This window comes from Callospermophilus lateralis (assembly GCF_048772815.1).
Source record: "Callospermophilus lateralis isolate mCalLat2 chromosome Y unlocalized genomic scaffold, mCalLat2.hap1 SUPER_Y_unloc_1, whole genome shotgun sequence".
In the NCBI taxonomy this organism is placed as follows: domain Eukaryota; kingdom Metazoa; phylum Chordata; class Mammalia; order Rodentia; family Sciuridae; genus Callospermophilus; species Callospermophilus lateralis.
Genome location: NW_027510163.1, coordinates 660459 through 688457, shown reverse-complemented (window position 1 = coordinate 688457; position 27999 = coordinate 660459). Strand labels below are relative to the sequence as shown.

Here is a 27999-nt window from a genome sequence, read left to right as displayed (position 1 = left end):
CTCCTCATCCTTCAAGCTGAGAGTTCTCTGCTCCGGGGACTCAGGTGACTCTGCGCTGCCTGTGTCCCCCCCCACCCCCATCTCGGGTGCCTGGAGGTTTCTCGAGAGGACGCCGGGTCACCACAGAAGACAAAAATGGTGAGTTTGCGACCAGGGCTGAAGGTACGCGTCACCACCTGCCTTGGGGCCTGGTGCCCGGGTGAGCTGGGGAGCGCTGCAGAGTCGTGGCCCTGTTCCTTGGTCTCGTGGGGTGAGCTGGGTTTTGGGTTTTTGAGGTGAGCTGCTGAGCGTGGCAGAGTCCCCGCTGGAAGGTGGCCCTGGGCCCTGTCCCCTGGTTCCCTGGGTTTAGAAGGGAGGCTCAGGTCCCTGGTGTCCCCTTTGCTCCCTACTGGTGGCCCGACTCACTCTTCCCAACGTGGAGGAAGCAGGGGCACAAATGCACCTTCCTTCTCCCAGGGCAGCTCCTCTGGAGGCTGCTGGAGGTTCCCCAAATTGCAGGCGCCTCCTGCCTTCTAAAACCCACCTTCCCCCCACCTCACAGCTCGGCCAGACTCTCGTTCTTCCCACTCGTCCAAATGGACACCGCCCCCTAGTTGTCACTTTTCATCTAGTGAAATATTGGAGAGAATAGTTCTTTTCTTTTAATTGGGGATCCAAACTCGGGGAGCTTTATGAGCCACATTCCCAGCCTCCACTTTTACTGAATTTTGAGATCTGCACCCACTTTGTGTGGAAGCTGGTCTCCAACCTGTGATCCTTCTGTTACCGCTGTTTACCAGTGACAAGTCCTTGCTTCCCCGAATGCTGAAGTATAACACCAGAGAAGCACGCTGAGGCAAGTGGAGACTGGAAAGTAGAGGTTTATTAAAGGACAGCAGAAAAAACTTCTCCCCGCAGGAAGAAGGGGATCCAATAGGTGGAATCCCTGTAAGGGGGAGGTCTTCCCTCTTCTATAGCTAGCGTCTTCTTTCTGCTTTCCCACACTTTGTTTCTCATTATGTTGCAGTGATAGAATGCAGGTGGGAAGGTCCAGAAGGTGGCAGATTGGTGGGTTGGAGGAGTAATCTGGGCAAGAAAGGCCTGGGGTGGCTTTTGGATTATGATTAACAGTTCCTTAGAATGGATTCCTGCCTTGGGGACATTAACATTTCAATTGCTGCTCTGGTTTCCAGGACTCCATTCTCTATAAGGGCCTCTGTTTTATTTATCTTACACATTATTAGACCCAATTTGTCTAACTACCTATCTGTAAATCTGGCTTCACTTCTGCTTTAGCCTCCAAAGTTCCTGGGATTACAGGGCTGTCTGGAGGGGGCAAAACTGTGACTTATGCAGTCAAGGGAGAAATAAAGAATGTCCACACACTTGTGCCCCTTTCAATGCTCTATTCACTCAAATTACTCAATACAGTTTAACTGTATAGGTTCTTAATCAAGAAAACAACAATCCTTAATGCTAGGCATTGCCACAGACATAATCAATTCACAGCAAACAATTCTAGGTTAATTAATTCACAGCAAACTTGATTCATTCTAAGCACTGGAAAACCCACTTAATCATGATAAGCTAATGACAGACATTCCCTCTGCATGGTAAGTTTAAAGGTCTTATATCTTAGGCTTTGAGTCCAGCAGATGCACACCCACTCAGACCTCAGACCTCCGTGACTAGGTCTGTAACCAAGGCAGTCTTTACCTGGTGTGGAGCAGAGGACCAGTTGAGGAGGGGGTCCTAGGAATGAGTCGCAGCTCTCACCAAGTTCCAGAGGAGGCAGTGAAGTTTGAGACTCAGGAAAGTTGCCAAGTGATGGGATGTCAGGTCCTCAGCAGGCTCTCCAGCTCAAGTGCATCCTTGAGTGTGCTGGCTGAATCCCTGTTTATTTGCTCTATCATTTATACTAAATTTGCGGGCTTTTGACCCCCCTTTCAATCCTTATCAGCTACCACCATATTTCTCAGTGACAACATTTACCCTGGGGTCAGAAACACCTAGTCCGGTGGTCTCCACCGTGGTCTTCTCCCTTTCCCTCTTATCGGGCAAGGAGAGCCTGGCAGAGGCTTCACTCTCTTTTTCAGGGTGAGGGGAAGAAACTTGTTTGAGGCCTTACTGGAGGGATCTGTGGATGTGCCTGGTGAAACTGCAGGTTTTTTAAAATGGAGTTGCTTAGGCTCAGGCCTAAGGCCATTCTAACAAGGCCTGTGCCAGTGTCCCTGGCAAGAATACTTTTGAAAGCATTTGTTTTCTATTTATGAATATTATACTTGAGGGGAAAGAATAATCACTTAACAGTTCCCTGTGTTTGGTCAAAATAAGTACTTTAAAAGGAAAAAGGCATTTGTACATAGAAGCTAGGAATATTGAATCTTGGGCTATGTACCCAACCCCCCCTCCCTACTTTGACATATATTATTTATTTACTTAAATTTGTTTTTATTAGTTATACATGGCATTATAATGTATTTTGACACAGCACACATAAATAGAGTGTCACAGCTTCTTTTTCTGGTTGTACTCCATGTGGATTCACACCAGTCCTGTAGTCATATGTGCACATAGGATAATAGTGTGTGATTCATTCTTCTGTTCTTCATCCCCAGTTCTTTAAATTTGATTTTCAGATGGGGTCTGGCTATGTTGCCCAGTCTGGCCTGTAAGTCCTCCCCGTCCTGCTTCAGTTTCTCAAGCTGTTGACATTAAAGGCACTGGCAATCCCAGCTATGGAAAATAGTTCATTTTGATCCAAATATTAATGAGCATACTCAGGAACATGAATTCAAGTGACCCTAAATGATGTATGTGTCCCACCCTGAAAGAAAAGGATTGAACCCAGGGGCACTTAATCACTGAGCCACAATCAGTCCTTTTTAGATTGTATTTTGAGACATTATCTCATCAAGTTTCTTATGGCTTCCCTAAGTTGCTGAGGGTGGCTTTGAATGTAGCAATCCTCCTACCTTAGCCTCTCAAGCTGCTGGGATTACAGTTGTGTGCCACTGTGCCTGGCCTACATGAACTTTTATAAAAGAAAGTTGTGTATCACTACATTAACCAAATGCATTGGTAGGAACATCAGATGAGTGGGTTACAGGGAAAATTTAAAAAAAGAAAAAAGAAATTTCTTCTGTCTGTAGTTATTACATTCTTACTTTGGTAGATGGTGGGGACTAGATGTCTGTTAAGGGTAATGATATATTCTGAGAAATTTAATAGTTTTGAGATTGTGTTCTTATACAGAAATTAAGATGATTGGCTATTAAATGGCTTAAGATAGCCCAAGATAATTTTTGCTCTCCATTCAGAACCCTGCCTTTTCACCCTCATGGTGGTCTAGTTAGCCAAAGTCAAGTACTCTGAAGGTTCTTTGATGTAGATGCAACTGTATAGAGAACTTGAGTTCACAGCTATAAAAATCTTGTGCTTCTCCTTATATCTTCCTTAGGTGTAGACACCATGTCAGATTTCTTGGACAGAGGTTCCCTTTGGTTACCTCACAAGGTCTCATGTCCTCAGCCACTGTCCTCTCCTGGAGCTGCCACAAGGTGCCCACAGGTTCCCTGTGCCCTGAAGGGTGAACAGAACTTCAGGCCCTGGGTCAGTTCCTCCTAGGGGGCAGCCTGAGGTGTGGGGTGCAGCCTCTCAGGGAAGCTGCTGGGGACCCTGGGCTGAGGAATCTCCTGGAACTGGCCTCATCTAGACAGCTACTTCCTTGGGACCTTGTTTTCCCCAAGCCCTGTTCCCATTCCTTGGAGACAGGTGGACAGTCAGCCTGTGGATGCTGGTGCTGCGGGGCCAGGTCAGCAGTGACTCCTGCCCTTTCAGTCTCTCACAGTGTGAAGGAGCCCAACCTCTCCCAGAGCATAAGGACCACCCACCCCAGTGCAGAGCTGTGCAAACCTGAAAAGCCTCATAGACTGGAGTCATGGTGCAGGTCCCGGGAAAGATGATCCTGGAGGATATTTCAGGAGGAAGACCAGGAGTGGGCATGTCACAGCTTCAGGGACCTTTTCTGCCTTTTGAGCCTGACACATGTGTGCTCCCTCAGCACCAAAGATCTCTGTGTATCACTTTGAAATGATGCGCTCACTTTTTTGAGGCCCAGGTTTATTTTTTAAGAGCCAAATGGGATGGACTAGTATTAAATAGGCAAGACAGAAGTGGATTTTTAAAAGTCTTGTTACATTTCCATTGTTAAAATTTTCCACCCACGTACACTGGTGCACACATGTGATCCTTGCTCTTCCAGAGATAGAGACATGAGGTTGCAAACTTGAGGACAGCCTTAGCAACTTAGCTAGCCCTTATATCTGGGGATGTGACTCATCAGTAAAGTTCCTCTGGGTTTAATCTCTGGTCCCAAACCAAAGAAAAAGAACAGAGCACAGTCCGAGTGGAGCGAGTGAGCCGAGTGGTTGTGTGGTCGTGTCTCGGAAACCGGTAGCGCTTGCAGCATGGCTGACCAACTGACTGAAGAGCAGATTGCAGAATTCAAAGAAGCTTTTTCACTATTTGACAAGGATGGTGATGGAACTATAACAACAAAGGAATTGGGAACTGTAATGAGGTCTCTTGGGCAGAATCCCACAGAAGCAGAGTTACAGGACATGATTAATGAAGTAGATGCTGATGGTAATGGCACAATTGACTTCCCTGAATTTCTGACAATGATGGCAAGAAAAATGAAAGACACAGACAGCGAAGAAGAAATTAGAGAAGCATTCCGTGTGTTTGATAAGGATGGCAATGGCTATATTAGTGCAGCAGAACTTCGCCATGTGATGACAAACCTTGGAGAGAAGTTAACAGATTAAGAGGTTGATGAAATGATCAGGGAAGCAGATATTGATGGTGATGGTCAAGTAAACTATGAAGAGTTTGTACAAATGATGACAGCAAAGTGAAGACATTGTACAGAATGTGTTAAATTTCTTGTACAAAATTGTTTATTTGCCTTTTCTTTGTTTGTAACTTATCTGTAAAAGGTTTCCCCCTACTGTCAAAAAAATATGTATGTATAGTAATTAGGACTTCATTCCTCCATGTTTTCTTCCCTTATCTTACTGTCATTGTCCTGATACCTTATTTTAGAAAATTGATCAAGTAACATGTTGCATGTGGCTTACTCTGGATATATCTAAGCCCTTCTGCACATTCAAACTTTAGATGGAGTTGGTCAAATGAGGGAACATCTGGGTTATGTCTTTTTTAAAAGTAGTTTTCTTTAGGACTTGTCAGCATGTTGTTGTTGAAGTGTGGAGTTGTAACTCTGCGTGGACTATGGACAGTCAACAATATGTACTTAAAAGTTGCACTATTGCAAAACGGGTGTATTATCCAGGTACTCGTACACTATTTTTTTGTACTGCTGGTCTTGTACCAGAAACATTTTCTTTTATTGTTACTTGCTTTTTAAACTTTGTTTAGCCACTTAAAGAAAATCTGCTTATGGCACAATTTGCCTCAAATCCATTCCAAGTTGTATATTTGTTTTCCAATAAAAAAATTACAATTTAAAAAAAAAAAAAAGAACAGAGCAGAAAAACAAACAAAGAAAAAAACACATCTAATTTACCTTTCGTTGCCCCTGAGTATGCATAGAAAATTGGTGAGATTTGATCTTGTCTTTTCAATGATTTCCAATTGAAATCCATGTCCTAGATTCCAGAATGCCACTTAAGATACAGAGAAACTCTGCCTACCATTATTGCTGCAGAAAATGAATCCATTTCTACAAAAATTGTGGTGGATAAATTTATGAATTTGATTTTATGTTAATTAGTAACAGTCATTGACAAGCTGTTGAATTTGACAGGAGTGACAGTTTGTTGTTGCTGTTGTTGTCTGGACTTGGCAGGTTCATGTTAGTTGTGTGGTTTTTGCTATCAGGAATGGAACCCAGAGGTGCTTAGCCACTGAGCCACATCCCTGGGCCCTTTTAGATTCTTACTTTTGAGTCAGGTTCTTGCTACATCACCTTGGGCCTCTGACCCCTTAACCGCTGGGGTTACAGGTGTACACCATCACACCCATCTTCATTGGAAGTTTTAAGGACAATTTTGGCAATACCTAAAATACCCAACTGTAATCATTTAATCACTGAATAACTTATCAGTGAAATAACAAATGACACCTGTTTTCTGAAAAGGAGAGAGATGTATGTCTAAGTAAGGGTGCTGATCCTCTCACAAGCACTCCCACCATGTCACCTGATTCCTGTTCCCTCCTAACTACCTCCTCCTAGGGCCACCCATATGGGAGCTGGCCCTCTAGCTTATGAAACTTGGTAGTAACATAAATGCTCTCTCTACTCTCTCTGTCCTGTACAATATTTTCACTGGTCTTAGATACAGTGTACTATTTTCATTTTAGATATAGTTTTTCCTAAGTTCACCCCAAAAAACACAATAATCCATAATCCATGCCCTGAATTTCACATAATTTACTGAAATGCTCTTTGTTTTTTTCAGAGTGTAGATCATGGGAAAGTTCAGTCTCCTTTGTAAGAAAGTGTGTTGTCTTTTCATTCATTTTGTTGCCTTCCGTTATGTATCTTTTGTATTATAATATTTTTTATCACTCATTACATATATTTTCAGGGTTTTTTTCTTTTTTAGTGTGTGTGTGTGTGTGTGTGTGTGTGTGTGTACAAGGACTGTTGGGGATTGAACCGAGGGCTATCACATTCTTACTACTGAGCTACTCTCCACCCCAAGAAAATTAGTATTGTAGATGTTGTTTACTTATTTGCTGAAGTATTGAGTGCTGGGATTGAAGCCAGGGACTTGCTCATGCTTATGTTGTCCTCAAAAATGAATTTCAACATGTAAACAGCATTTTGGAGGTGGGCAGGTGTTTTACTGGGGAATAAACCTACAGGCACTTGACCACTGAGCACATCTTCAGCCCTTCCTATTTATTTTGTACCTATTTATTTTTATTTTTATTTTGTATAGTTGCAGATGGGCAGAATACCTTATTTTGTTAATTTTTCTGTGGTGCTAAGGATCATACCCAGTGCCTCATACATGCTAGCAAGTGCTCTGCCACTCAGCTACAATACCAGTCCCCCCATTTATAGTTGATGAAGGCCAAGAATCACAAAATTTCTGGATGTTTTGCTAGATTGCTGAGAGAGCCTCCAACTTGCCGTTTCCCTGCCTTGACCTCCCTAGTGGCTAAAATTACAGGTGCACATCACCCCACGAGCAGTTGGAATGACTTTTGAAGGCTTATCATCCAATTTCTTTCCAGATGGAAATAGTATTGAAAATCAGTTTCCTTGCTTTTCTCTAAAGTTTTCAAATTTGTAAATATGACTTTTCCTCTTTGCTTTATTTTTTACATTATTATTTGTGAAAGGTATTCACTATGTAATATTGTTTCTTATGTTTATATTTGTTAAGGTTTATGGCTCTCATTCACTTCCTTATTCATTCACTTCCTTATTAAATCAATTTGGTTTTTCAGAGCAATTTTAGGCTTACATAGTTTGTTAGTCAGTGTTCTCTAGAGGAACAGCATCAAGAGGAAGTATGATTATAAAAGGGAACTTATTAGACTTGACCCAAAGCAGGATAGTCCACAGTGGCCATCTGCAGGGTGGAGAGCTTGAGAAGTAGCAGCTGCAGAGTCCAAGAGGCTGAAGCCTCAGAACAAGAGGGATCAATGGTGCTGCCCTAGTCCAGACCAAAGGTTCTAAAAATTCCCTGGAGAATCACTGGCAGAGTCCACTTTGGGAGAGTGAAGAAGGCAGAGTCTGATATCCTCAGGCCATTGCAGCAGAGAAGAAAGGGGCTTGCTCTGCTGCTGCTTCTCCTTCCTCCAACTTTTGTTTTCCCCAAGACACCAACCTATTGGATGGTGCTGCCTATACCTAAGGAGGATTTCCAGTTGGTTCGCTATCCCATATGCCAATCATTTGTAGACACACCCTCATGGACACACCCAGAGGCCTCATAATCACAGGTAATATGTGTAATGGCTCATTTGAATGCTGTTGACAATTCAAATGAGCCATTACATATAGTATCAAACACCCTTTCTCCACACTGTTCTCAATATTTTGCATTGATGTTGGATGCTTGTTAGTTACTGAATCAGTGTCCTACATTTTATTAAGAGAGTGGATGAAGCAACACCTTATCATCAGCTGAAATCCATCATTTATCTTGGGGTTCCTTCTCTGTGTGGAGTGTTTTGTGTGTCACGTACTCTACATAATAATGTAATACAGAAGAGTTTCAGTGCATCTATAATGTTGTCTTTTCCAGAATGTTCTTGACTTGGAATCTTACTGCACTTGGCCATTTCAAACTGGCTTCTCTCACTTACCAGTCTGTCTTTAAGGGTGCTGTGTCTTTCCAGGCTGCAGACCTCATTTTCTGGGTGATGTTCTTTGGTGTGGTTAAACTGCAGCTTGTCCATTCATCATTGAAAGGTGCATATTCCTTGCTTCTAGCTTTGGGCAGTTCTGGATATGGCTGCTGTAGTCACTGCTGAGAAGTTTTCTGTGCAGGTAATTTTCACCTCATTTGCATAGATACCTGGGAGTGTGGTGAATTAATAGTAGAGTGCACCATGTTTATTTTGTAATTGCGTAACTGTCTTCCAGAGACAGTGTTCTTCTCTCCATTCACATGAGCAAGGGAAGGGTTCTTGCTGATTAGTGTTTTCACTGTCTTTTGGAGCTTTTAGTGTTTGGCATTTCACCCCTCCAGTTGAGTATCTGGTGGCACCTCATTGTTCATTTTGAGGTTTCCTAATTATATGCAGGTGAACATCTTTTCACACATGTATTAACTGTGCCTATTTATTGAATGATTGTCTTTCCAAATCTTTTTCCCACTTCCAAGTTGGTTGTTCATTTTTTTACTGAGTATTCTTCAGGTATGTTGAATATCAACCCAGTGTCACTATGTGTTGTGACAACATTTTGTCCAGTTTTCTAGCATGTCTTCTCATTCTCTCAAAGTGCATCTTTTGAAAAACGCAAACTTTATTTTGATCAAGTTCTATTTACAAGTTTTTCACTCACAGTTCATGTGTTTGATGTTGCATATGAAGCTGTCATGCCAGCCCAGATTTCTCTGTAAGTACTTCTTTGTTATTTTAGTGAAGTTTGGAGTTTTGCATTAGGTACTACAATGTATAGGCAATTTTTTGGTGCCAACAAGTGAACCCTGGGCCTCCTATGTGCCAGGCAGGTGCTTTGTTAGAGCTGCAGCCCCAGCTGTGTGTCCTACTTTGAGACTGAGGCTCCACTGAGAGCTCTGTGACATTTGTGAAATGAGAATGTTTTCTTTCTCTACATGTTAATTCATGTCCAGTGCTTTGGCAACATTGTCCAAAAGAGTATATTTTTCATTGATTTTCTTTTGCTCTTTTGTCAAAGATCGGTGCAATATTTATATACTGTGCCAAATACCACTGTGTCTTGATGATTGTAGATTTTTAGTCGTTGTTAACCTCAGGTAGTGTTCATCCTGTGAACTGAGTGTTCATTACTGTGTTGGTTGTTCTGGATCTTTTGTTACTGAAAACATAACTTAAAATATTTTTATTGGGATTATATTGAATCCATAAATAATATTGGTAAGAATTGATGGTAACTGAGGCTTCCCATCTGTGAACATAAAAGTATCTCCAAATATTTTCCATGTCTCTGATATTTTTATTAGAAGTTAGCAGTTTTTGTCATACAGATTTTTGTTAGATTTATATATGAGTATTTCTCTTTTATTGGTTCTGTATAAGTGGTGTGTGTTTGGTTTTTTTTTCATTTTGGTGCTGGGTGTTGGACTCAGGGCTGCTCTACCATTGAGCTACATTCCCAAAACTTTTAATTTTTTTTGTTTAGAAACAGAGTCTTGCTAAATTGCCCTGGCTGGACTCAAACCTGGTATCATTCTGCCTCGGCCCCCTGATTGGCAAGGACCACAGGCATGGCCTCCATGCCCAGCTTCCTGCTGTCAATAGTATAATCATTGTCCTATTTATTAACATGACAACACTGATGTCACATCATTGTTTTTCATGATTCTTGAGTGAATTCCAGTAGCATAGAGGATCATGCTGTCTGTCTATGAAAACATTGTGTTTTTTTGAGCTTAAGTGTTTTTTCATTATTCTTGATTTTTTAAATTATTGATATAATCAATATTTATTATTTAGCTTTTTGTTGTGATGGATAATGTTAATTGGTTTTTAATTCTGAATCAGCCTTTCATGTGTGCTGTGTTCCTGGGCTCTGCAGAGGCTGATGTGAGTGGATCTGGGCCACTGGGCTTGACTTCCCACAGTATTATGCTGGTCCCTGGAAAATTTTAACTGAGTTTTAAATTTGGCATCTATCTTACAGAGCTGTAATAATTTCCTCTTGGCTGTGGTTATAATTCTTTTTATTTATTTTTGGATTCAGTAAATTATTGTTTGATGAGGAATTTTGCATTCATGTTCATGAGATTCTTTCATAGTTTTCTATTTAATACCTTTATTTATCTATTTAATTTTGATAATATGGTAAAATATGCCATATAAAGAATTAGAAGGGGGGCTGGGGTTCTGACTCAGTGGTCGAGAACTTGCCTAGCATGTGCAAGGTCCTGGGTTCAGTCCTCAGGACCACATAAATATATAGGATACAGCTATTGTGTTCAACTGCAACTATAAAAAATAAATATAAAAAGAAAGAATTAGGAAGTTTTTACTCAACTTCTGTTGTCTGGAAATAACAATAGAAAATTGGTGGCAGGTCTTAAGTGTCTCATGGAAGCCTGTTTGACATGTCTTGCTTCCTTTCTTTTTTTTTTTTTTTTTAGGGGGGTGGGTTAATTATATATTTTTTAAATTTTTGAAGTGTGTTTTAGACTTTCACAGTTAAATGTATAATAAATGATATTTTTCTGCAGAATAGTGGGATGAAATACCCTTTGCAACTTAGATTTCAGTTTCCCTAGACCATCATTGTGATCTGTCTCCAAGACACCTACTGTCACTCATTATTTTTCCATGCCATGAAGAACAGCCCACTAAAGGCTTTCTCTTGGGCTTCTAGTAGCCTCTGTTGATACTGTCCTGCTTCAAATATCAGTAAATACCATGTTGTTTTAAGGCCTTGAGCATGGTTCTTTGTGAGTGGCAGGGTTGTGTTCAGGTAGGTGGTCCTTTGGGCTGTTCCACACTGTGCAGAAATCATAGCTTGCTTAGAGACCCACATGGAGTGGCCTGTTTCACAAGCAGTCAGCATGGGATAGTTCAGGATTCTGGGCTGCAAACCTGCTGCTTTAACACATCCTGGAAGTGCTTGTGCCTGAGGATTCCTTGCACCAGCTGTGCTAGAGGAATGAGGAATCTCTTTCATGACAGACCACCATTGTACATGTGGCCTATCTTGATCAAAGTGTCCGTGAGCAGTACGGTGGTGTGTGTCTCATGACTGTACATGATCTGAGTGAGACATCTGCTATTCAGAAGAGTTTGAGAATCATTGGATATTCATGGTTGCCATGAGGTTTGGGAAAGGATTTTCCGCTGTCTGTTAAGAAAACTATTTTTCAAACCGATATAATTTTGTAAGGCTTTTGTTTGGACAGAGTTCTTTCTGAGACACATGCCATCTTTTGACACACCCCATTCTGCTTTGACATTAACGACCAAAAATTATTATATTGTTACATTTATTAATCATTGTGCTTGCTTACTAATTGAGTAAATTTGTTCTGGAGTAAAGCACCTGCAAACTTCTAGTTGTCCTCACTGTAATCACCCAAGTTGAGCTCAGTCCCCAGTGAACACATTGTGACAACCTGTGTGGAAGATTGTCTAACTGTTGTCTATGAGGGAAACTCTTTAGTGACTCCATAATCTGAGGGTGTGGGTTGGGGCTGATTCTAGGCACTTCTTTAAGAATGGAACAATTGACTTTCAGAAAGAAACAGGAGATCAGTAAATACCATGTTGTCTATATTAACTGTGTAGGCCCAGTGAGTCATGGTGGTTGGCAGGATCTCTCAAATGCTGAGTTTTGTGATCCCAGCAGTTTCCTACTCAGTCAGCTTTCTTTTCTAATGTTAAGTAATAAGGAGAGTGCTAATATTAGCTCTCTACTGCACCGGATGTAGGTAAGAAGGTGATAGAGATGCAATCAACAAATAAGATAAGGGTGACCTGGGAGCCCCTCTTACTTCCTGTAAACTCACCAAAGGAAGGGTGTACAACACTCTACTATTTACCTTGTGTGGGGCCCAAATCTAGTGTTGTAGTAGCTGTGAAGAATTAAATGCACTGAAGATTTCAATGACCAAATCGTGGAATTAATTGAGAGGCCAGGGAATCATGTGAACATCATGCATGTTGAGTATAGATTTCTCATGCTGTCAAATCTCTGCTGTCCTCCACTACACATTTGTGGGATATTTTAGATCTCAGTGACCTTTGAGGATGTGGCTGTGAACTTCATGCAGGAGGAGTGGGATTTGCTGGATGCTTCCCAGAAGAACCTTTACAGAGATGTGATGCTGGAAGTCCTCAGAAACCTGGCATCTATAGGTAATAATTTGTGTATTTACTTAATTAGATAATTTGTGTTTATTTTTTTTTAATTTATGTAGAACATGAAAAGACAATCAGTTGGTGAATTAATGTAGCATAAAATGCACCATGAATTTGGAAAAGCATTTCTAGCTCCTAGAAATTTATAATGTTTTGGTTTGGCATTTTAGGAAACAAATGTGATGAGAAGAACATTGAAAATCAGATCAAAAATTTTGGGAGCAATCTAAGGTAATTGCACTCACAAGAGGAATCCTTGAGGGAATCTGGGGATGTCATATAATTTTTAAAACCAATGCAAGAAATTTGCACAACTTTAAATGTATTTATTCTTCTAAGATTTTTTACCAGAAATATATACTTCACTGGGACTGGGGTTGTGGCTCAGTGGTAGAGAGCTTGCCTTGCATGCTTGAGGCACTGGGTTCTTTTCTGAGCACCACATTTAAATCAATAAAGTCTATTGTCAACTGAAATAAATTTATTTATTTTATATATATTTTATACACATATATATACATAAAGATATTAAGTCTATTCAAAGTGCTTGACATGCAAAAAGTATTATGAAATTGCATATGTGAATATAACTATTTAAATAATGACCATAGGCAACCTGTGTTGCAAAGCATTGTTTCCTCTCAATCTCTTTATTTTCTGGCAATTTGAACAAGTTTGAAAAATCTAGACTTTACCTCATGTTGGAAGTAACGTTAATCTAGGACCTTAAATAAATACAACATCATGAATTAATCAAGTATTAATAATGTGCTGGTCATGAGATACCAATTCTTAAGCAAAGAAAAATTTTAATAGAGTAAATTAATGTGACTGCATTATGTGTATCAAAGACTTCATATGCCCTTCATTCCTTCATAGGCAGATCACATCTCACTATGGACCCGAATGCTACAACCATGAAGAATGTGAAGAGAAGCCATGTGAATTGAAACAATACAGAAAATCTCTGGTTTCTCTCAAAAGTGTTCACACACAAATGTTAACACATACTGGAGATGGACCGTATGAAAGTACAGTATGTGGGAAAGTCATCAGTCAACAATGTGGAAAAGCCTACACTACTTTGTCTTACCTTCAGATACATGAACAAATATATACTGGCGAGAAGACCAATGAATGCCAACAATGTGGAAAAGTTTTCACTACTTCTTTATCCCTTGACAGACATGAACGAACGCATACTGGAGAGAAGCCCTATCAATGTCGTCAATGTGGAAAAGCCTACACTACTTCATCTTACCTTCAGATACATGAACAAATCCATGCTGGAGAGAAGCCCAATGAATGCCAACAATGTGGAAAAGTCTTCACTACTTCTTCTTCCCTTCACAGACATAAACGAACGCATACTGGAGAGAAGCCCTATGAATGTAAGCAGTGTGGCAAAGCTTTTGCTCAATCATCTAACCTTCACACGCATAAAAAAACTCATACGAAAAAGAAACCCTATGAATGTCAACAATGTGGGAAAGCCTGCCCTACTTTGTCTTACCTTCAGAGACATGAACAAATCCATACTGGAGAGAATCCTAATGAATGCCAACAATGTGGAAAAGTCTTCACTACTTCTTTTTCCCTTCACAGACATGAACGGATGCATACTGGAGAGAAGCCCTATGAATGTGAGCAGTGTGGCAAAACCTTCACTCGGTCCAATCGCCTTCACTCACATGAAAAAACTCATACTGGGGAGAAGCCCTATGAATGTCAACAATGTGGGAAAGCCTTCAGTACTTCTTACTACCTTCTGATACATGAGCGGACTCATACTGGGGAGAAGCCCTATGAATGTAAGCAGTGTGGCAAAGCCTTCACTAACTCCTCTATACTTCACAGACATGAAAGAACACATATGAAAAAGAAACCCTATCAATGTCAACAATGTGGGAAAGCCTTCACTACTTTGTCTTACCTTCAGATACATGAACAAATCCATACTGGAGAGAAGACCAATGAATGCCAACAATGTGGAAAGGTCTTCACTACTTCTTCTTCCCTTCACAGACATGAACAAACACATACTGGAGAGAAGCCCTATCAATGTCAACAATGTGGAAAAGCCTACAGTACTTCATCTTACCTTCAGATTCATGAACAAATCCATGCTGGAGAGAGGCCCAATGAATGCCAACAATGTGGAAGAGTCTTCACTACTTCTTTTTCCCTTCACAGACATGAATGGATGCATACTGGAGAGAAGCCCTATGAATGTAAGCAGTGTGGAAAAGCTTTTGCTCTATCATCTAGCCTTCACTCACATAAAAAAACTCACATGAAAAAGAAACCCTATGAATGTCAACAATGTGGAAAAGTCTTCGCTACTTCTTTTAACCTTCACAGACATGAACGAACGCATACTGGAGAGGAGCCCTATGAATGTCAGCAATGTGGCAAAGCCTTCACTAAGTTTTCTAAACTTCACAGACATGAACGGACGCATACTGGAGAGAAGCCCTATAAATGTCAGCAGTGTGGCAAAGCCTTCACTATGTCCTCTAAACTTCACAGACATGAAAAAACTCATACTGGGGAGAAGCCCTATGAATGTCAACAATGTGGGAAAGCCTTCAGTACTTCTTCCTACCTTCAGATACATGAGCGGACTCATAGTGGGGAGAAGCCCTATGGATGTAAGCAGTGTGGCAAAGCCTTCACTGACTCCTCTATACTTCACAGACATGAAAGAACACACACTAGAGAAAAACCCTATGAATGTCAACAATGTGGCAAAGCCTTCTCTGAGTCCTCTAAACTTCACAGACATGAAAGAACTCACACTAGACAGAAACCCTATGAATGTCAACAATGTGGCAAAGCCTGCACTACTTTGTCTTACCTTCAGAGAAATGAACAAATCCATACTGGAGGGAATCCCAATGAATGCCAACATTCTTCTGCCCTCAGCAGACATGAACAGACTCATAGTGGAGAAAAGCCCTATCAATGTCAACAATGTGGAAAAGTCTACAGTACTGCCTCTAACCTTCACATACATGAACAAACACATTCTGGAGTGAAGCCCTATGAGTGTAAGCAGTGTGGAAAAGCCTTTGCTAGATCTTCTCAGCTTCACAAACATGAACAAACTCATACTGGAGGTAAGCCCTATGAATGTAAACAGTGTGGCAAAGCCTTTGCTGAATCTTCTCACCTTCACAGACATGAACGAACTCATAGAGGAGAGAAGCCCTATGAATGTCAACAATGTGGAAAAGCCTTTGCTACATCCAGTCATCTTAAGAGTCATGGAAGAACACATACTGGAGAGAAGCCCTATGAATGTAAGCAGTGTGGCAAAGCCTTCGCTCAATCCCATCATCTCCACAGACATGAAAAAACGCATACTGGAGAGAAGCCTTATGAATATCAACAATGTGGAGAACCCCTTGACACTCACATACATGGAAGTATTCATGCAGAAGAGAAGCCTAATGAATACCAACAATGTGGAAAAGTCTTTTTCTTGCTTTTTCTTTCACAGACATGAAGGGACTCACACTCAAGAGAAACCCTATCAATGTAAGCAGTGTGGCAAAGCCTTCACTCAGTCCTCTCATCTTTGCTCACATGATCGAACTCATACTGGAGAGAAGCCCTATGAATGTCAACAATGGGGAAAAGCCTTTGATATGTCCCATCAGCTTCACTTACATGAACAAACTCATATTGCAAAGAAATTATACTGATGAAAACAATTGGCAAAGTCTTATGTAATTACTGTTCTTCTCATCAACATGTTGGAAGTTTACTGGAGAAAAATTCTTTACATGTGAAATGTGGTGGATCAATATTTCTTGTCCCCTTCAAACACACTGCTCACTCTGCTGAATATTGTACTGGGGATTGTACTGCAGATTTGGTCTGGTGGCACTCTACCAGTGAGACACATCCTCGTTCTTTTTTATATTTTTAATTTGGAGACAGAGACTTGCTGAGCTCCTAAAATGCTGAGGCTGGCCTCAAACTTGTGATCCTTCAGCCTAAGCCTCCCAAGTCTATGAGATTAAAGGCATACATCACCACATCTGGCTGAATAACTGTTTAAATGTGAAAAAATATGGCAAATCATTCCATTTTCCCTGTTGTCTTCAAAGCCATTTCCCTCACTGGAAAACAAACACTCTGAATGGGGACGATTTGCTATACTCAGCTTCATGTTCTAGACCTATTTTTCTTCTCTTTTATGAAAATTCTCATGGAGAGAAGCCCTATGAATGTGAAAAATGTGGGAAATCTTTTAACTTTTTCAGTTTCTTCTGAGTACTAGAAAGATTCTTTTGGAAAGATTCATGCCAAAATGAATAAATTCTATGCAAGTAAGAAATACCAAGGGTTCAGATGTTTTAGTTTTGTTCAGTTGTATTAAAAAAAAAATACTGTAGAAAATCCTATGGATAAGCAATGTTGGGCAGTACTTAATTTTGACAGTTTTATTCAAAGACATAAAAGGATTTACATCTGGGCTGGGGATGTGGCTCAAGTGGTAGTGCGCTTGCCTGGCATGCGTGCAGCCTGGGTTCGATCCTCAGCACCACATACAAAGATGTTGTGTCCGCCAAAAACTTAAAAATAAATAAATAAATAAATATTTTTAAAAATTTTTTGAAAAAGGATTTACATCTGGGAAAACCTGTCTGCTATTTATCCATTTATTTATTTATTTTGGATAAAGAAATTGCAGCAGAATGCATTACAATTGTTATTACACATGTATACCACAATTATTCATCTCTGTATATAAAGAATTTTGACACCCAATTCATGTCTTTATACATGTACTTTGTATAATAATGTCTTTCACATTCCATCATCCTTGCTAATCCTCTCTCCCCTCCTTTTCCCTCCCAGTCCTCTGCTCTATCTAGAATTCACCTAATCCTTCCATGCTCCCCCTATGTGACCCCTATGAGTCAGCCTCCTTATATCAGAGAAAACATTCAGCATTTGTTTTTTTGGGATTGGCTAATTCACTAAGCATTATCTTTTCCAATGCCATCTATTTACCTGCAGATGCCATGATTTTATTTTCTTTTTTATTGCTGATTAAAATTCCATTTTGTATATATGCCACTTCTTTTTAATCCATTCATCCACTGAAGGGCATCTAGGTTGACTCCACAGTTTAGCTCTCATGAATTGTGCTGCTGTAAACATTGATGTGGCTGTGTCCCTGTAGTATGGTGTTTTTAAGTTCTGTGTGTATAGTCTGAGGAGAGGGATTGCTGGGTCAAATGGTGGTTTCATTCCCAGATTTCCAAGGAATCTCCACACTGCTTTCCAAATTGGCTGCACCAATTTGCAGTCCCACCAGCAAGGTAAGAGGGTACCTTTTCCCCCGCATTCTCACCAACACTTATTGTTGTTTGTCTTCATAATAGCTGTCATTCTGACTGGAGTGAGGTGATAGGTTAGAGAAGTTTTGATTTGCATTTCTCTAATTGCTAGAGAGGATAAGCATATTTTCTTATACATGTTGATTGATTGTATATTATCTTCTGAGAAGTGTCTGTTCAGGTCCTTGGCCCATTTGTTTGGGTTATTTGTTTTTTTAGTGCTTAGTTTTTTGAGTTCTTTATATATAATAGAGATTAGTGCTCTGTCTGATGTGTGAGGGGTAAAAACTTTTTTCCAGGGTGTAGGCTTTCTGTTCACCTCACAGATTGTTTCTTTGGCTGAGAAGAAACTTTTTAGGTTGATTCCATCCCATTTATTGATTGTTGGTTTTAATTCTTGGGCTACAGACAGTTGGGGCCTAATTCCACATGATGAATATTACAGACTACTTTTTCTTCTATTAGATGCAGAGTCTCTGGTTTAATTCCTAGGTCCTTGGTCCATTTTGATTTGCCCTTTGTGCATGGTGAGACCTAGGGATTTCATTTTATGTTGTTGCTTATGGATTTCCAGTTTTCCTTGCACAATTTGTTGAAGATGCTTTTTTCTCCTATGCATGTTTTTGGCACCTTTGACTAATATAAGATAATTGTAATTGTCTGGGTTAGTGTCTGTGTCCTCTATTCTGTTCCATTGGTCTACCAGTCTGTTTTGGTGCCAACACCTTGCTGTTTTTGTTACTATTTCTCTGTAGTATAGTTTAAGATCTGGTATAGAGATGCCACCTACTTCAGTCTAAGGATTGTTTTAGCTATTCTGCATGTCTTATTTTTCCAGATGAATTTCATGATTGCTTTTTCTATTTGTATGAGGAATGCCTTGGGGATTTTGATGGGAATTGCATTATATCTGTATAATGCTTTTGGTAGTATTTTGATCATATTAATTCTGCCTATCCAAAAGCAAGTTAGATGTTTTCATCTTCTGAGGTCTTCTTTTATTTCTCTCTTTATGGTTCTGTAGTTTTCATTTATAGATCTTTTACTTATTTCATTAACTTGATTCTCAAGGTTTTTTTCTTTTTCTTTTTTTTTTTTTTTTAGGATATTTTGAATTGGATAGGTTTTCTCATTTCCTTCTCAGAGACTTTGTCACAGATATACAGAAATGCTTTTTATTTATGGGTGTTGATTTTATAACCTGCTACTTTGCTTAATTCATTTACTAGCTCTAGAAGTTTTCTGGTGGAGTTTTTTGGTTCTTCTAGATATAGAATCATATCATCATCAAATAGTGCTAATTTAAGTTCTTCTTTTCCTATACATATCCCTTTGATTCCTTTCATTTGTCTAATTGCTCTGGCCAGCATTTCAAGAACTATGTTGAATAGAAGTGGTGAAAGAGGGCAGCCCTGTCTTGTTCCAGTTTTTAGAGAAAATGCCTTCAATATTTCTCTGTTTAGAATGATGTTGTCCTGAGGCTTAGCATTGAAAGCCTTTACAATGTTGAGATATGTTATTGTTATCCCTAGTTGTTCTAGCGTCTTGAACATAAAGGGGTGCTGAATTTCGTCAAATGCTTTTTCTGCATCTATGGAGATGATCATATGATTCTTATCTTTGGGTCTATTGATGTGATAAATTACATGTATTGATTTGCATAAGTTGAAGCAACCTTGCATCTCTAGGATGAGTCAATCCCACTTAATCATGGTGTACAATCTTGGTAAGCTGTGTTTTCTATTTTATCACTTGATATTGGTCTGTTTCAATTGTGTATGTCTTCCTGATTCAATCTGGGCAGATTGTATGACTTAAGAAATTTGTTGATAACTTCAATGTCTTCTATTATCCTCTGTATTTCTGACATATCTGTTGTAATATTATCATTTTTATCACATATAATATTATCATTTTATTACACGGGTAATTTGATTTCCCCCTCTCTCTCATTCTCTTTGTTAGCATGGTTAAGGGTCTGTCAATTTTATTTATTTTTTTAAAGAACCAACTTTTTGTTCATATTATCAACTGTTTCTTTTGTTTCAATTTTATTGATTTCAGCTCTAATTTTAATTATTTTTTGCCTTCTACTGCTTTTGCTGCTGGTTTGTTCCTCTGTTTTTAGGGCTTTGAGACGTAGTGTGAGGTCATTTATTTGTGAATTTTTTTTTTCTTTGAAGGAATGAACTCCATGCAATGAATTTTCCTCTTAGTACTGCTTTCATAGTGTCTCAGATTTCCATCAGTTGTTTCTATGTTCTTATTTACCCCTAAGAAATTTTTAATCCCCTCCTTGATTCCTTCTGCAATGCATTGTTTATTCAGTAACCTATTGTTTAGTCTCCAGGTGATGGAAAAATTTTTACTTTTTATTTTGTTTTTGATTCCCAATTTTATGTAATTATGATCTGATGAAAAGTATGGTAGTGTCTCTACTTTTTTATATTTGCTAAGAGTTGATTTGTGGCATAGTAAATGGTCTATTTTAGAGAAGGATCCATGTGCTACTGAGAAGAAAGTGTTTCTGTTTGATGCAGGTTGAAATATTCTATATGTGTCAGTTAAGTCTAAATTATTAATTATGTTATTGAGTTTTATAGTTTTTTTATTCAACTTTTGTTTGGAAGATCTGTGCAGTGGTGAGAGAGGTGTGTTAAAGTTACCCAAGGTTATTGTGTTGTGGTCAGTTTGACTCTGGAACTTGAGAAGAGTTTTTTTGAACATAGCTGCACCATTGTTTGGGGCATATATATTTATGATTGTTACATCTTCTTGGTTTATGGTTCTCTTGAGCAGTAAGTAATGTCCATCTTTATCCCTTTTCATTCCCTTTGGCTTGAAGTCTCCTGTATTTGATATGAGTATGGAAAACCCTGATTACTTGTGCAGTCCATGTGAGTGGTATTGTTTTTCCCAACCTTTCACCTTCAGTCAGTGTATGTGTTTTTCTATCAGATGAGCCTCCTGGAGGCAGCATCTTGTTGGGCCTTCTTTTGTTTGTTTTTTTTTTAATCCAGTGTCCTAGCTTATGTTTTATGATTGGTGAGTTTAATCCATTAGCTTTCAGGGTAATTATTGAGACATGGTTTGTATTTCCAGCCATATTTTTTTATTTTTGTTATTTAACTTGACTTGATTTTCTTCTTTGATTAGTTTTTCCTTTGGGGTACTACTTTCCTCTTTTGATTTTCATTGTTGTTTTTCTTTTCCTCTTCATGGAATATTTTTTTAAGGATGTTTTGTAGTTCTGGTTTTCTAGCCATAAATTCTTTTTTACTTTTGTTTATGATGGAAGGATTTTATTTCATCTTGAAACCTAAAGCTTACCTTTGCTGGATTTAAGATTTTTGGTTGGCACCCATTTTCTTCCAGCTTGATAGATGTTGGTTGTTCCAGGATCTTCTAGCTTTTAGGGTCTGTGATGAAAAAAATCTGCCATTATCCCAACTGATTTTCCCCTATATATATTCGGATTCCTTTCTCTCGTGGCTTGTAAAATTCTCTCCATATCTTGTATGGTGAGCATTTTTATTATTATGTGCCTTGGTATGGATCTGTTTTGATTTTGTACATTTGGCATCCTGTAGCCTCTTCAATTTGGATTTCCAATTCCTTCTTCATCTTTTGAAAGTTTTCTGATATTATTTCATTGAATAGATCATTGATTCCTTTGGTTTGGTCCTCTATGCTTCCCTCTATCCCAATAACTCCTAAATTTGGCTTTTTATGCTATCCCATATTTCTTGAGTGTTCTGCTCCTGGTTCCTCACCATTTTCACTCTATGGTCTATGTTCCTTTCAAGATTATACATTTTATCTTCATTGTCTGATGTCCTATCTTCCCAGTAGTCTTCTCTGTCCGTGATGCTTTCATTTGAGCTTTGATTTTAGTTTATTATTTCTTTCATTTCAAGGATTTCTGTTTGTTTGTTGGTTTGTTTTAGAACCTCTGTCTCCCTGTTGAGGTGATCTTTTGCTTCTTGGATTTGTTTATGTAGCTCATTATCGAAGTGATCTTTTACTGCTTGTCTTTGCTCTCTTATATCTTCATGGAGTTCACAGGACATTTTAACCATGTATACCCTGAAATTTTTCTAGGTCCATTTTTCTGCTGTTGCTGACAATGATTCTAATGATGTGTTGTCTTGATTTCTTTGGGCACTTTGTTCCCTTGTCTTTTCATGTTACTTGTGTGTCTTCCTTTCCAGCTCTGTGGTTCTGAGGTGCTATTGTTTTTACCCTATAGATTTGTAGTGCTCTTGTAGGTTTGCAAGATCCCTCCTTTGTGGGGAAGGACAATGTTAACAGATCCCAATATCAATAATACATCACGTATGAACAATTTGTTGTTATGAAGACATTTACAGTTTAGTCTCAATGTCCAGAAATGTTGGATTCAATTATTATTTACAATATAATCAGTAGTTTTGTAAAAAGGTCTACTGTCTCTGGTGGTGGACAATGAACTGGGGATCTGGCAGGATGATATGTGGCTCAGAGGGAGTTCCCATCTGCCAGCCATGCTCACCATATATGGGGAGAAAGGTGATCCAAGATGGAGCCAGTCTGCTTCCAGCCCTGTGGTGTCCAGTGATGTGGGGGGAGCTGGGTGATGGCCTTGTGCTGTGTGTAGGTAGCAGCTGAGTGGCCTGTGTGGGAATGAGGTGCAGCCTGGAGTTCTGTAGAGAGGCTGAGAGGTATTTCTGCTGAACCGCTCAAGAGCTGCTTGTGCCTAGAGCTGTGGGATTTGGCCCTGGAGTCCAGAGTCTTACTCGAATGCTGAGGCTCTGAATTCTGCACTGGGCTTACAGCATGGTGATTTTTTCATGCTCTCTGAAATCCTGTATTCCGATGAGGTGAGACCTAGGCCACTGAACGACACAGGATGCTGCCTGTCTCTGGCCCACCATCTTGAATTTTCCCCCTTCTGCTCTTGACATGATATGGTACCCTTTCAACTGTCAAGGCCTCTTTAAACAGCAGGGAAGAACTCAAACTGGAGAAAATCCTTGTATGTAGAAATGTGGTATGACATTCCTTGTTTCATATCTAGTTAGACTTGTTCAGATTTGAGGGAATATTTTGCATTATTATTATTTATTATTATTATTATTATTATTATTATTTCAACCCAGAGGTGCTGAACCACTGAGACACATCCCAGTCTTTTTTTATTTTTATTTTTTATTTTTTTTCCAATTTTGAGACATGGTCTCACTTGGTTGCTTAGGTCCTAAGTGGCTGAGTCTGGCTTTGAACTTATGATCCTGCTGCCTCAGCCTGATGTAGTCTTCACTGCCTTCAGCAACCATGCTCTTTTGAGAAAACAATGTGGGAGTGTGAAAAGTGTATGTGCCTTCATTCTGGCTATTCACAGGTGATAAAAATGCACCCTAGAATGGATGTAAAGATGGCATCAAGGTGAAGATGTGAAAGCAAGGTTAAATCTCTGTTATTGTTAGATTCAACTTTTCTGTATTTTATTCTTTGCATCTGTAGCCAAATCTCACATATTATGACATAATCTTATATATACTGTGCATTTTTTTGTGTGCAATAATGTTAGTTGCATTACCTTTTAGTCGCAGCATCTTAATACTTTTTTAGAGTTTTTATCTCTCTCCTTCCATTAAGTACATTTTCTCTTATAGTGTCCATTTTTTTTAGTAAAGGCTTTATCAAATTTAAAATTCGGGTCTCATAATATGAAAACTTTTTTTATATTTTCTGTTTCCTCAAATATTGTATGACTTTTACATATGTTGTGATAAAATAAAAATTGAGAGAGGTTTTAGAGAAATAATTACCAGGGTCAGAGAATGGAGAAGAGAAAAGGAACATTACCATCATTATATCTGGAGTCTGTAAGCACTGAGCCCCATCCCTAGTCCTTTTTAATTTAATTTTTTGTTTGTTTATTTGTTTGTTTCATAGAGGATCTTGCTAAGTTCTTCTTAAGGGCCTCCATTTCTTGCTGAGGCTGGGTTGAAGCTTGTGATCCTCCTGTTATGGCCACTGGGATCACAGACATATGCTATCGTGCTCAGCTCCTGGGTGTTTCCTGAATCCCTCATGTAAATTGAAATGTGCCTTGTTTGTGTTGAGTTTCCAGGTGTCACCAGAATTACTTGCCAGAATTACTTCTTCATGTCTTTCTGTATGTTAACGTCCTTCAAGCTCTAAGATTCTAAAATGATGCTGATCATCATAAGAACATTAACTCACACCTTCCAAATTTTTATTAGTTCAGTTGAACTAAACTGGAGTTGACTTGGAAAAATGTATATTAGATAATTTATGCGAAAACAGGGGTGGAAGAACTAGTTCAATATTTAAGGAAACCAATTATTCATTTCTATGAAGAGCTCATGATATGATGAACTTCAGTTACTTTTCCCTTTCATGCACCAGGCACCAGAAAAGCACTTTAGCAGGGTCACAGAGGCTATCAGAAATGCCCTGGTGCTCAGGTGAGGGTTTTCCAGAGCAGCAAGTCACATGAAAAAACACCTGGGAGGGGTGAGTTGTGCCACCCACACATGCACACTCACACCCACGTGCACACATGTACAGGATCTAGTCACCCTTTTCTCTACATACCCTCCCTAGTGCGGTGCTTTCATCCTCACTGTGTCATGCAACTATTGATTTCTTTGATCTTTCTCACAATGTTGCTGCCCACTATTCCTTCTCAAAAATCAATTGCTATTTCCTGACTTCTCAATTTAGTCTTGTGTCATTCAGAAGTTTCAGACACATTGTGTGTTAGTTGAGGCCTCTCCACTCCAGCCTTGTGTACAGATTAGTGAAATATCTCTTCCTTCCACCTTTTCTCCCTTTGTTATTTCAGACATTACCCAGGAGGGCTCCACCACTGAGCTTCACCCTAACCCTCTTAATTGTTATTTTTTAAGAGAGTGAGGCTGGCCTTGAACTTGTGGTCACCCTGCCTCAGCCTCCCACAGCTGGGACCATAGGTGTGTGCCCTGCAGCTGATCTCTTTTTTTTTCCTTGATGCCTTCTTGGCCTGCTGATAACTCTGGGACCACCACTGTGTCACACATTTTTTTCTAAGTCTCATGTGTTGTGTTGTACGTAGGCACATTAAAGAGTATTATTAAATCTTGTAGTTTGTATGTATAGTTTGGAGAGGCACCTTCTCAAAATACACTTTGCCCTATTATTAATGGAGTTGCTTTCTATTTCTTTTCTTTTCCTGGTGCCAGGGACCCAATTCTGCCTTGCACATGCTATGCAGGCAGTCCAGCACTGAGCACTCCCCTAGCTCAGGTCTGGCTCTGAGCACTCCCCTAGCTCAGGTGGTGAGTTCGCTGCTGCTGTGTGTGTGGACCCACTACTGTCCACATCAGCAGATGCAGCTCTGCAGGTGTCTCCTCATGTTTGCAGCTTGTCCCCTTTCTTCTTCAACATCTTTTACAGCAGTGAATTTTAAATTCAACTTAGCTTTCCTCCCCATGATTAATACTTGAGTGGAGTAAGCCAGAGAACCCAGGCTTAATTTCTTTGTGTGTTTAGGGTACTGTCGTACATAGGTGACTGCATGATCAATATGATTCTGCAACATGCACACTCAGAATAATGACAAATGATATCCCATTTATGTATGATATATCAAAGTGCATAAATGCATTCTACAGTTTTGTGTAAGTGACTAAAAGAAAATAATTTTAAAATAAAACAAAACAAATCCAGGTGTGATGGCTCATGCCTGTCATTCCACTGGCTCAGGAGGCTGAGACTGGAGGACTGTGGGTTCAAAGCCAGCCTCAGGGTAGTGAGACAGTAAACAACTCAGTGAGACCCAGTGTCTAATAAAGTACAAAGTAGGGCTGTGGATGTGGCTCACTGGTTGAGGGCCCCTGAGTTCAATTCACAGGAACACTCCCTCCTTCAAAAAAAGAAAAGAAAAAAAAACTAAAAAGGAATAGGGGTGTGAAACCATCTTTTTGGGCACAGTGTCACACAGCTATAATTCCAGTGGCCAAGCAGGCTGAGGGAGAGGGATCACAAACAGACTGCCTCAACTTACTGAGGCCCTAAGGAACTTAGCAAGATCTGTGTCAAAATTAAAAAGCAAAAGATTTCCTCTACATTTGCATTGCTCTCATCTTCCTAATGGCTCTAATTGACAACCTGTCCATGATCCTTCTCACCCTCCTGAATGTCCACCTCCACACAGCTCTCTATTTCCTGGTGTGTTGGCTGTCCCTCACTGATCTGCATGACATCCCTTTATGTTTGCATTCATTGGAATCCCTTTTTTCTGTGGTAAGTACTTCTTACTCTCTGCTTTATGCCCTAGGGCAGGGAAGAAGGCCTTCTCCCTCTGCAGCACCACCTCACTGTGGTGACCTTCCACTCAGCACCCTTTGCTCTCACCCACAGCCATGATCCTTCTGGTCTTCAGCAGGGAACAAGGTTCTGCCTGTCTTCCACACCACCCTCACCCAATGCTCAACTCCATCTTCTATAACCTGAGGAACAAGGAGACGTTGAGGTCCTGAGCAGATGGACTCAGAAAGTCTGTTCTGTGAGATATAGATAAAAGGTCTGCCCCTTTCCCCAGGACTTAGCTGCAAGTCCTTAAGCACTGTGTAGGAACTGAAATATTATTTTATACCAAGAGTGTGGAAACTTGAAACCATCTACAATATAAATAAACTGCTCAGGTCTGTACAAAATTGTCTTATGAATGTGTGCAATTTAAATAGGATTTTAGCATCCTGCTTCCCTGTGAACCAGAGACAGGACCACACCAGGACCCCACTGTGAGGCATCCCTCATCCGAGCAGAGAGGTGCCCTGACTGGGGCTCCCTATTCACCCATTGGTGGCTCCACAGTTCAACATCAGACACATATAGGCTTGAGGCTGCCACGCCCACAAAACTGGGATCTCACAGCTTCAATCAAGGGATGACAATAAGGACCTGGTAAGAAGGTCTCCAAGGTCCCTATGGGCCTTACTACACCTGTGTCTCCTCTTTACTATTATTTTTTCCACAGAATATCTTTATATCTTAGAATATTATTCTTTAAATAGGTGTCTCTTAATTGTGTTTTCAAAATTATGGTTAAAATTACTTTCCAGTGTAGGGAACAGTATAGAAATCTTACAATGTTTAATGGACTATAGGTCCAGTTACAGAATGTATATAATACAAATGAGTTTCTAACAATGTTTATAAGTTTTGTTGCTCAAAATTAAGATATGGCTTTAATGTGGAGAACATTTTGAATAAGACGTTTTCCCAAATCCCACAAACATCCAATGAACAGAAATGATATGCAAGAATCAGCACCAATCATTGCAATTACTGATATATTTAAATCAATCAAATTTACTCTCCAATTAGAAGTGTCAAAATTGGAATGTAAGTCAGCATTTTAAAACACTTATTGTTTGATCAAGGTTGTATTAATTTGATTCATTATAAATTGATCCTTGATCAAACAGCACAAATTGGAGGTATAAGCTTAATATTTTAATAAGTTCTTTCATGTCAGAATGTGCAGAAAAAGCTTACATCAGCATAATAAAATCAGGGAAATAGGCTAAAATATCCTAGAATTGATTGTTCAAATATACATAGTCCAGTTATACATAAATCTCTTTCTCAATTGTTTTGACCTTTCCATGTAATCTGTCTAGATAATTAACATTTTCATCATGAAAATTTAGAACATAAAGACCTTTTGATTTATCTGAAGATGATTTCTTTCTTCTTAGGACCTCCTAGTAGAGATCCTTTTATTTCTGTCACTTAGGACTAGATAATCATACTAGTAAACGTGTGTGTTTTCTCTCTGTAGAAACATCTTCGTTTTTCTTCTATAGAAATCTTTCTTTTTGTTTTACTTTGGGACAATTTTTCTAAATCTTAGCATCTAAACAAATTACTTATTGTACCTTGATAAGAAGTGTGTCAGTGAAAATATAGTTAAAGCTGTTGGACATTTCTGTTGACAGAATCATATCTATTTATCATCTTATAAAACTTGGTACAGTAATTTGATAATTAGAGATTGCTTGATGGTTGTATATCTCTTGAAATAGATACTTTATAATAAAATACA

General features: G+C 39.4%; 2 protein-coding genes across 5 annotated transcripts; both read left to right on the top strand.

Moving 5' to 3' along the window:
* Positions 1–2: 2 nt before the first annotated feature.
* LOC143639927 (uncharacterized) lies at positions 3–27996 on the top strand. 4 transcript variants are annotated; one of them, XM_077107954.1, is made up of 5 exons: positions 3–138; positions 12417–12543; positions 12717–12777; positions 13426–16086; positions 26310–27996. In XM_077107954.1, exons 1-4 carry the CDS (start codon positions 136–138, stop codon positions 16052–16054), a joined length of 2820 nt encoding a protein of 939 aa, XP_076964069.1. In that variant the 5' UTR covers positions 3–135; the 3' UTR covers positions 16055–16086; positions 26310–27996. The 4 variants fall into 4 exon arrangements, with proteins under 4 accessions (XP_076964069.1, XP_076964071.1, XP_076964068.1 ...); XM_077107956.1 differs by lacking the exon at positions 26310–27996 and having other exon boundaries at positions 13426–15974; positions 16057–17187; XM_077107953.1 differs by lacking the exon at positions 26310–27996 and having other exon boundaries at positions 13426–16149.
* LOC143639928 (calmodulin-alpha) lies at positions 4364–5411 on the top strand. Its single transcript, XM_077107957.1, has one exon. The coding sequence runs from the start codon at positions 4449–4451 to the stop codon at positions 4806–4808; it is 360 nt and encodes a 119-aa protein (XP_076964072.1). The 5' UTR covers positions 4364–4448; the 3' UTR covers positions 4809–5411.
* Positions 27997–27999: the final 3 nt, after the last annotated feature.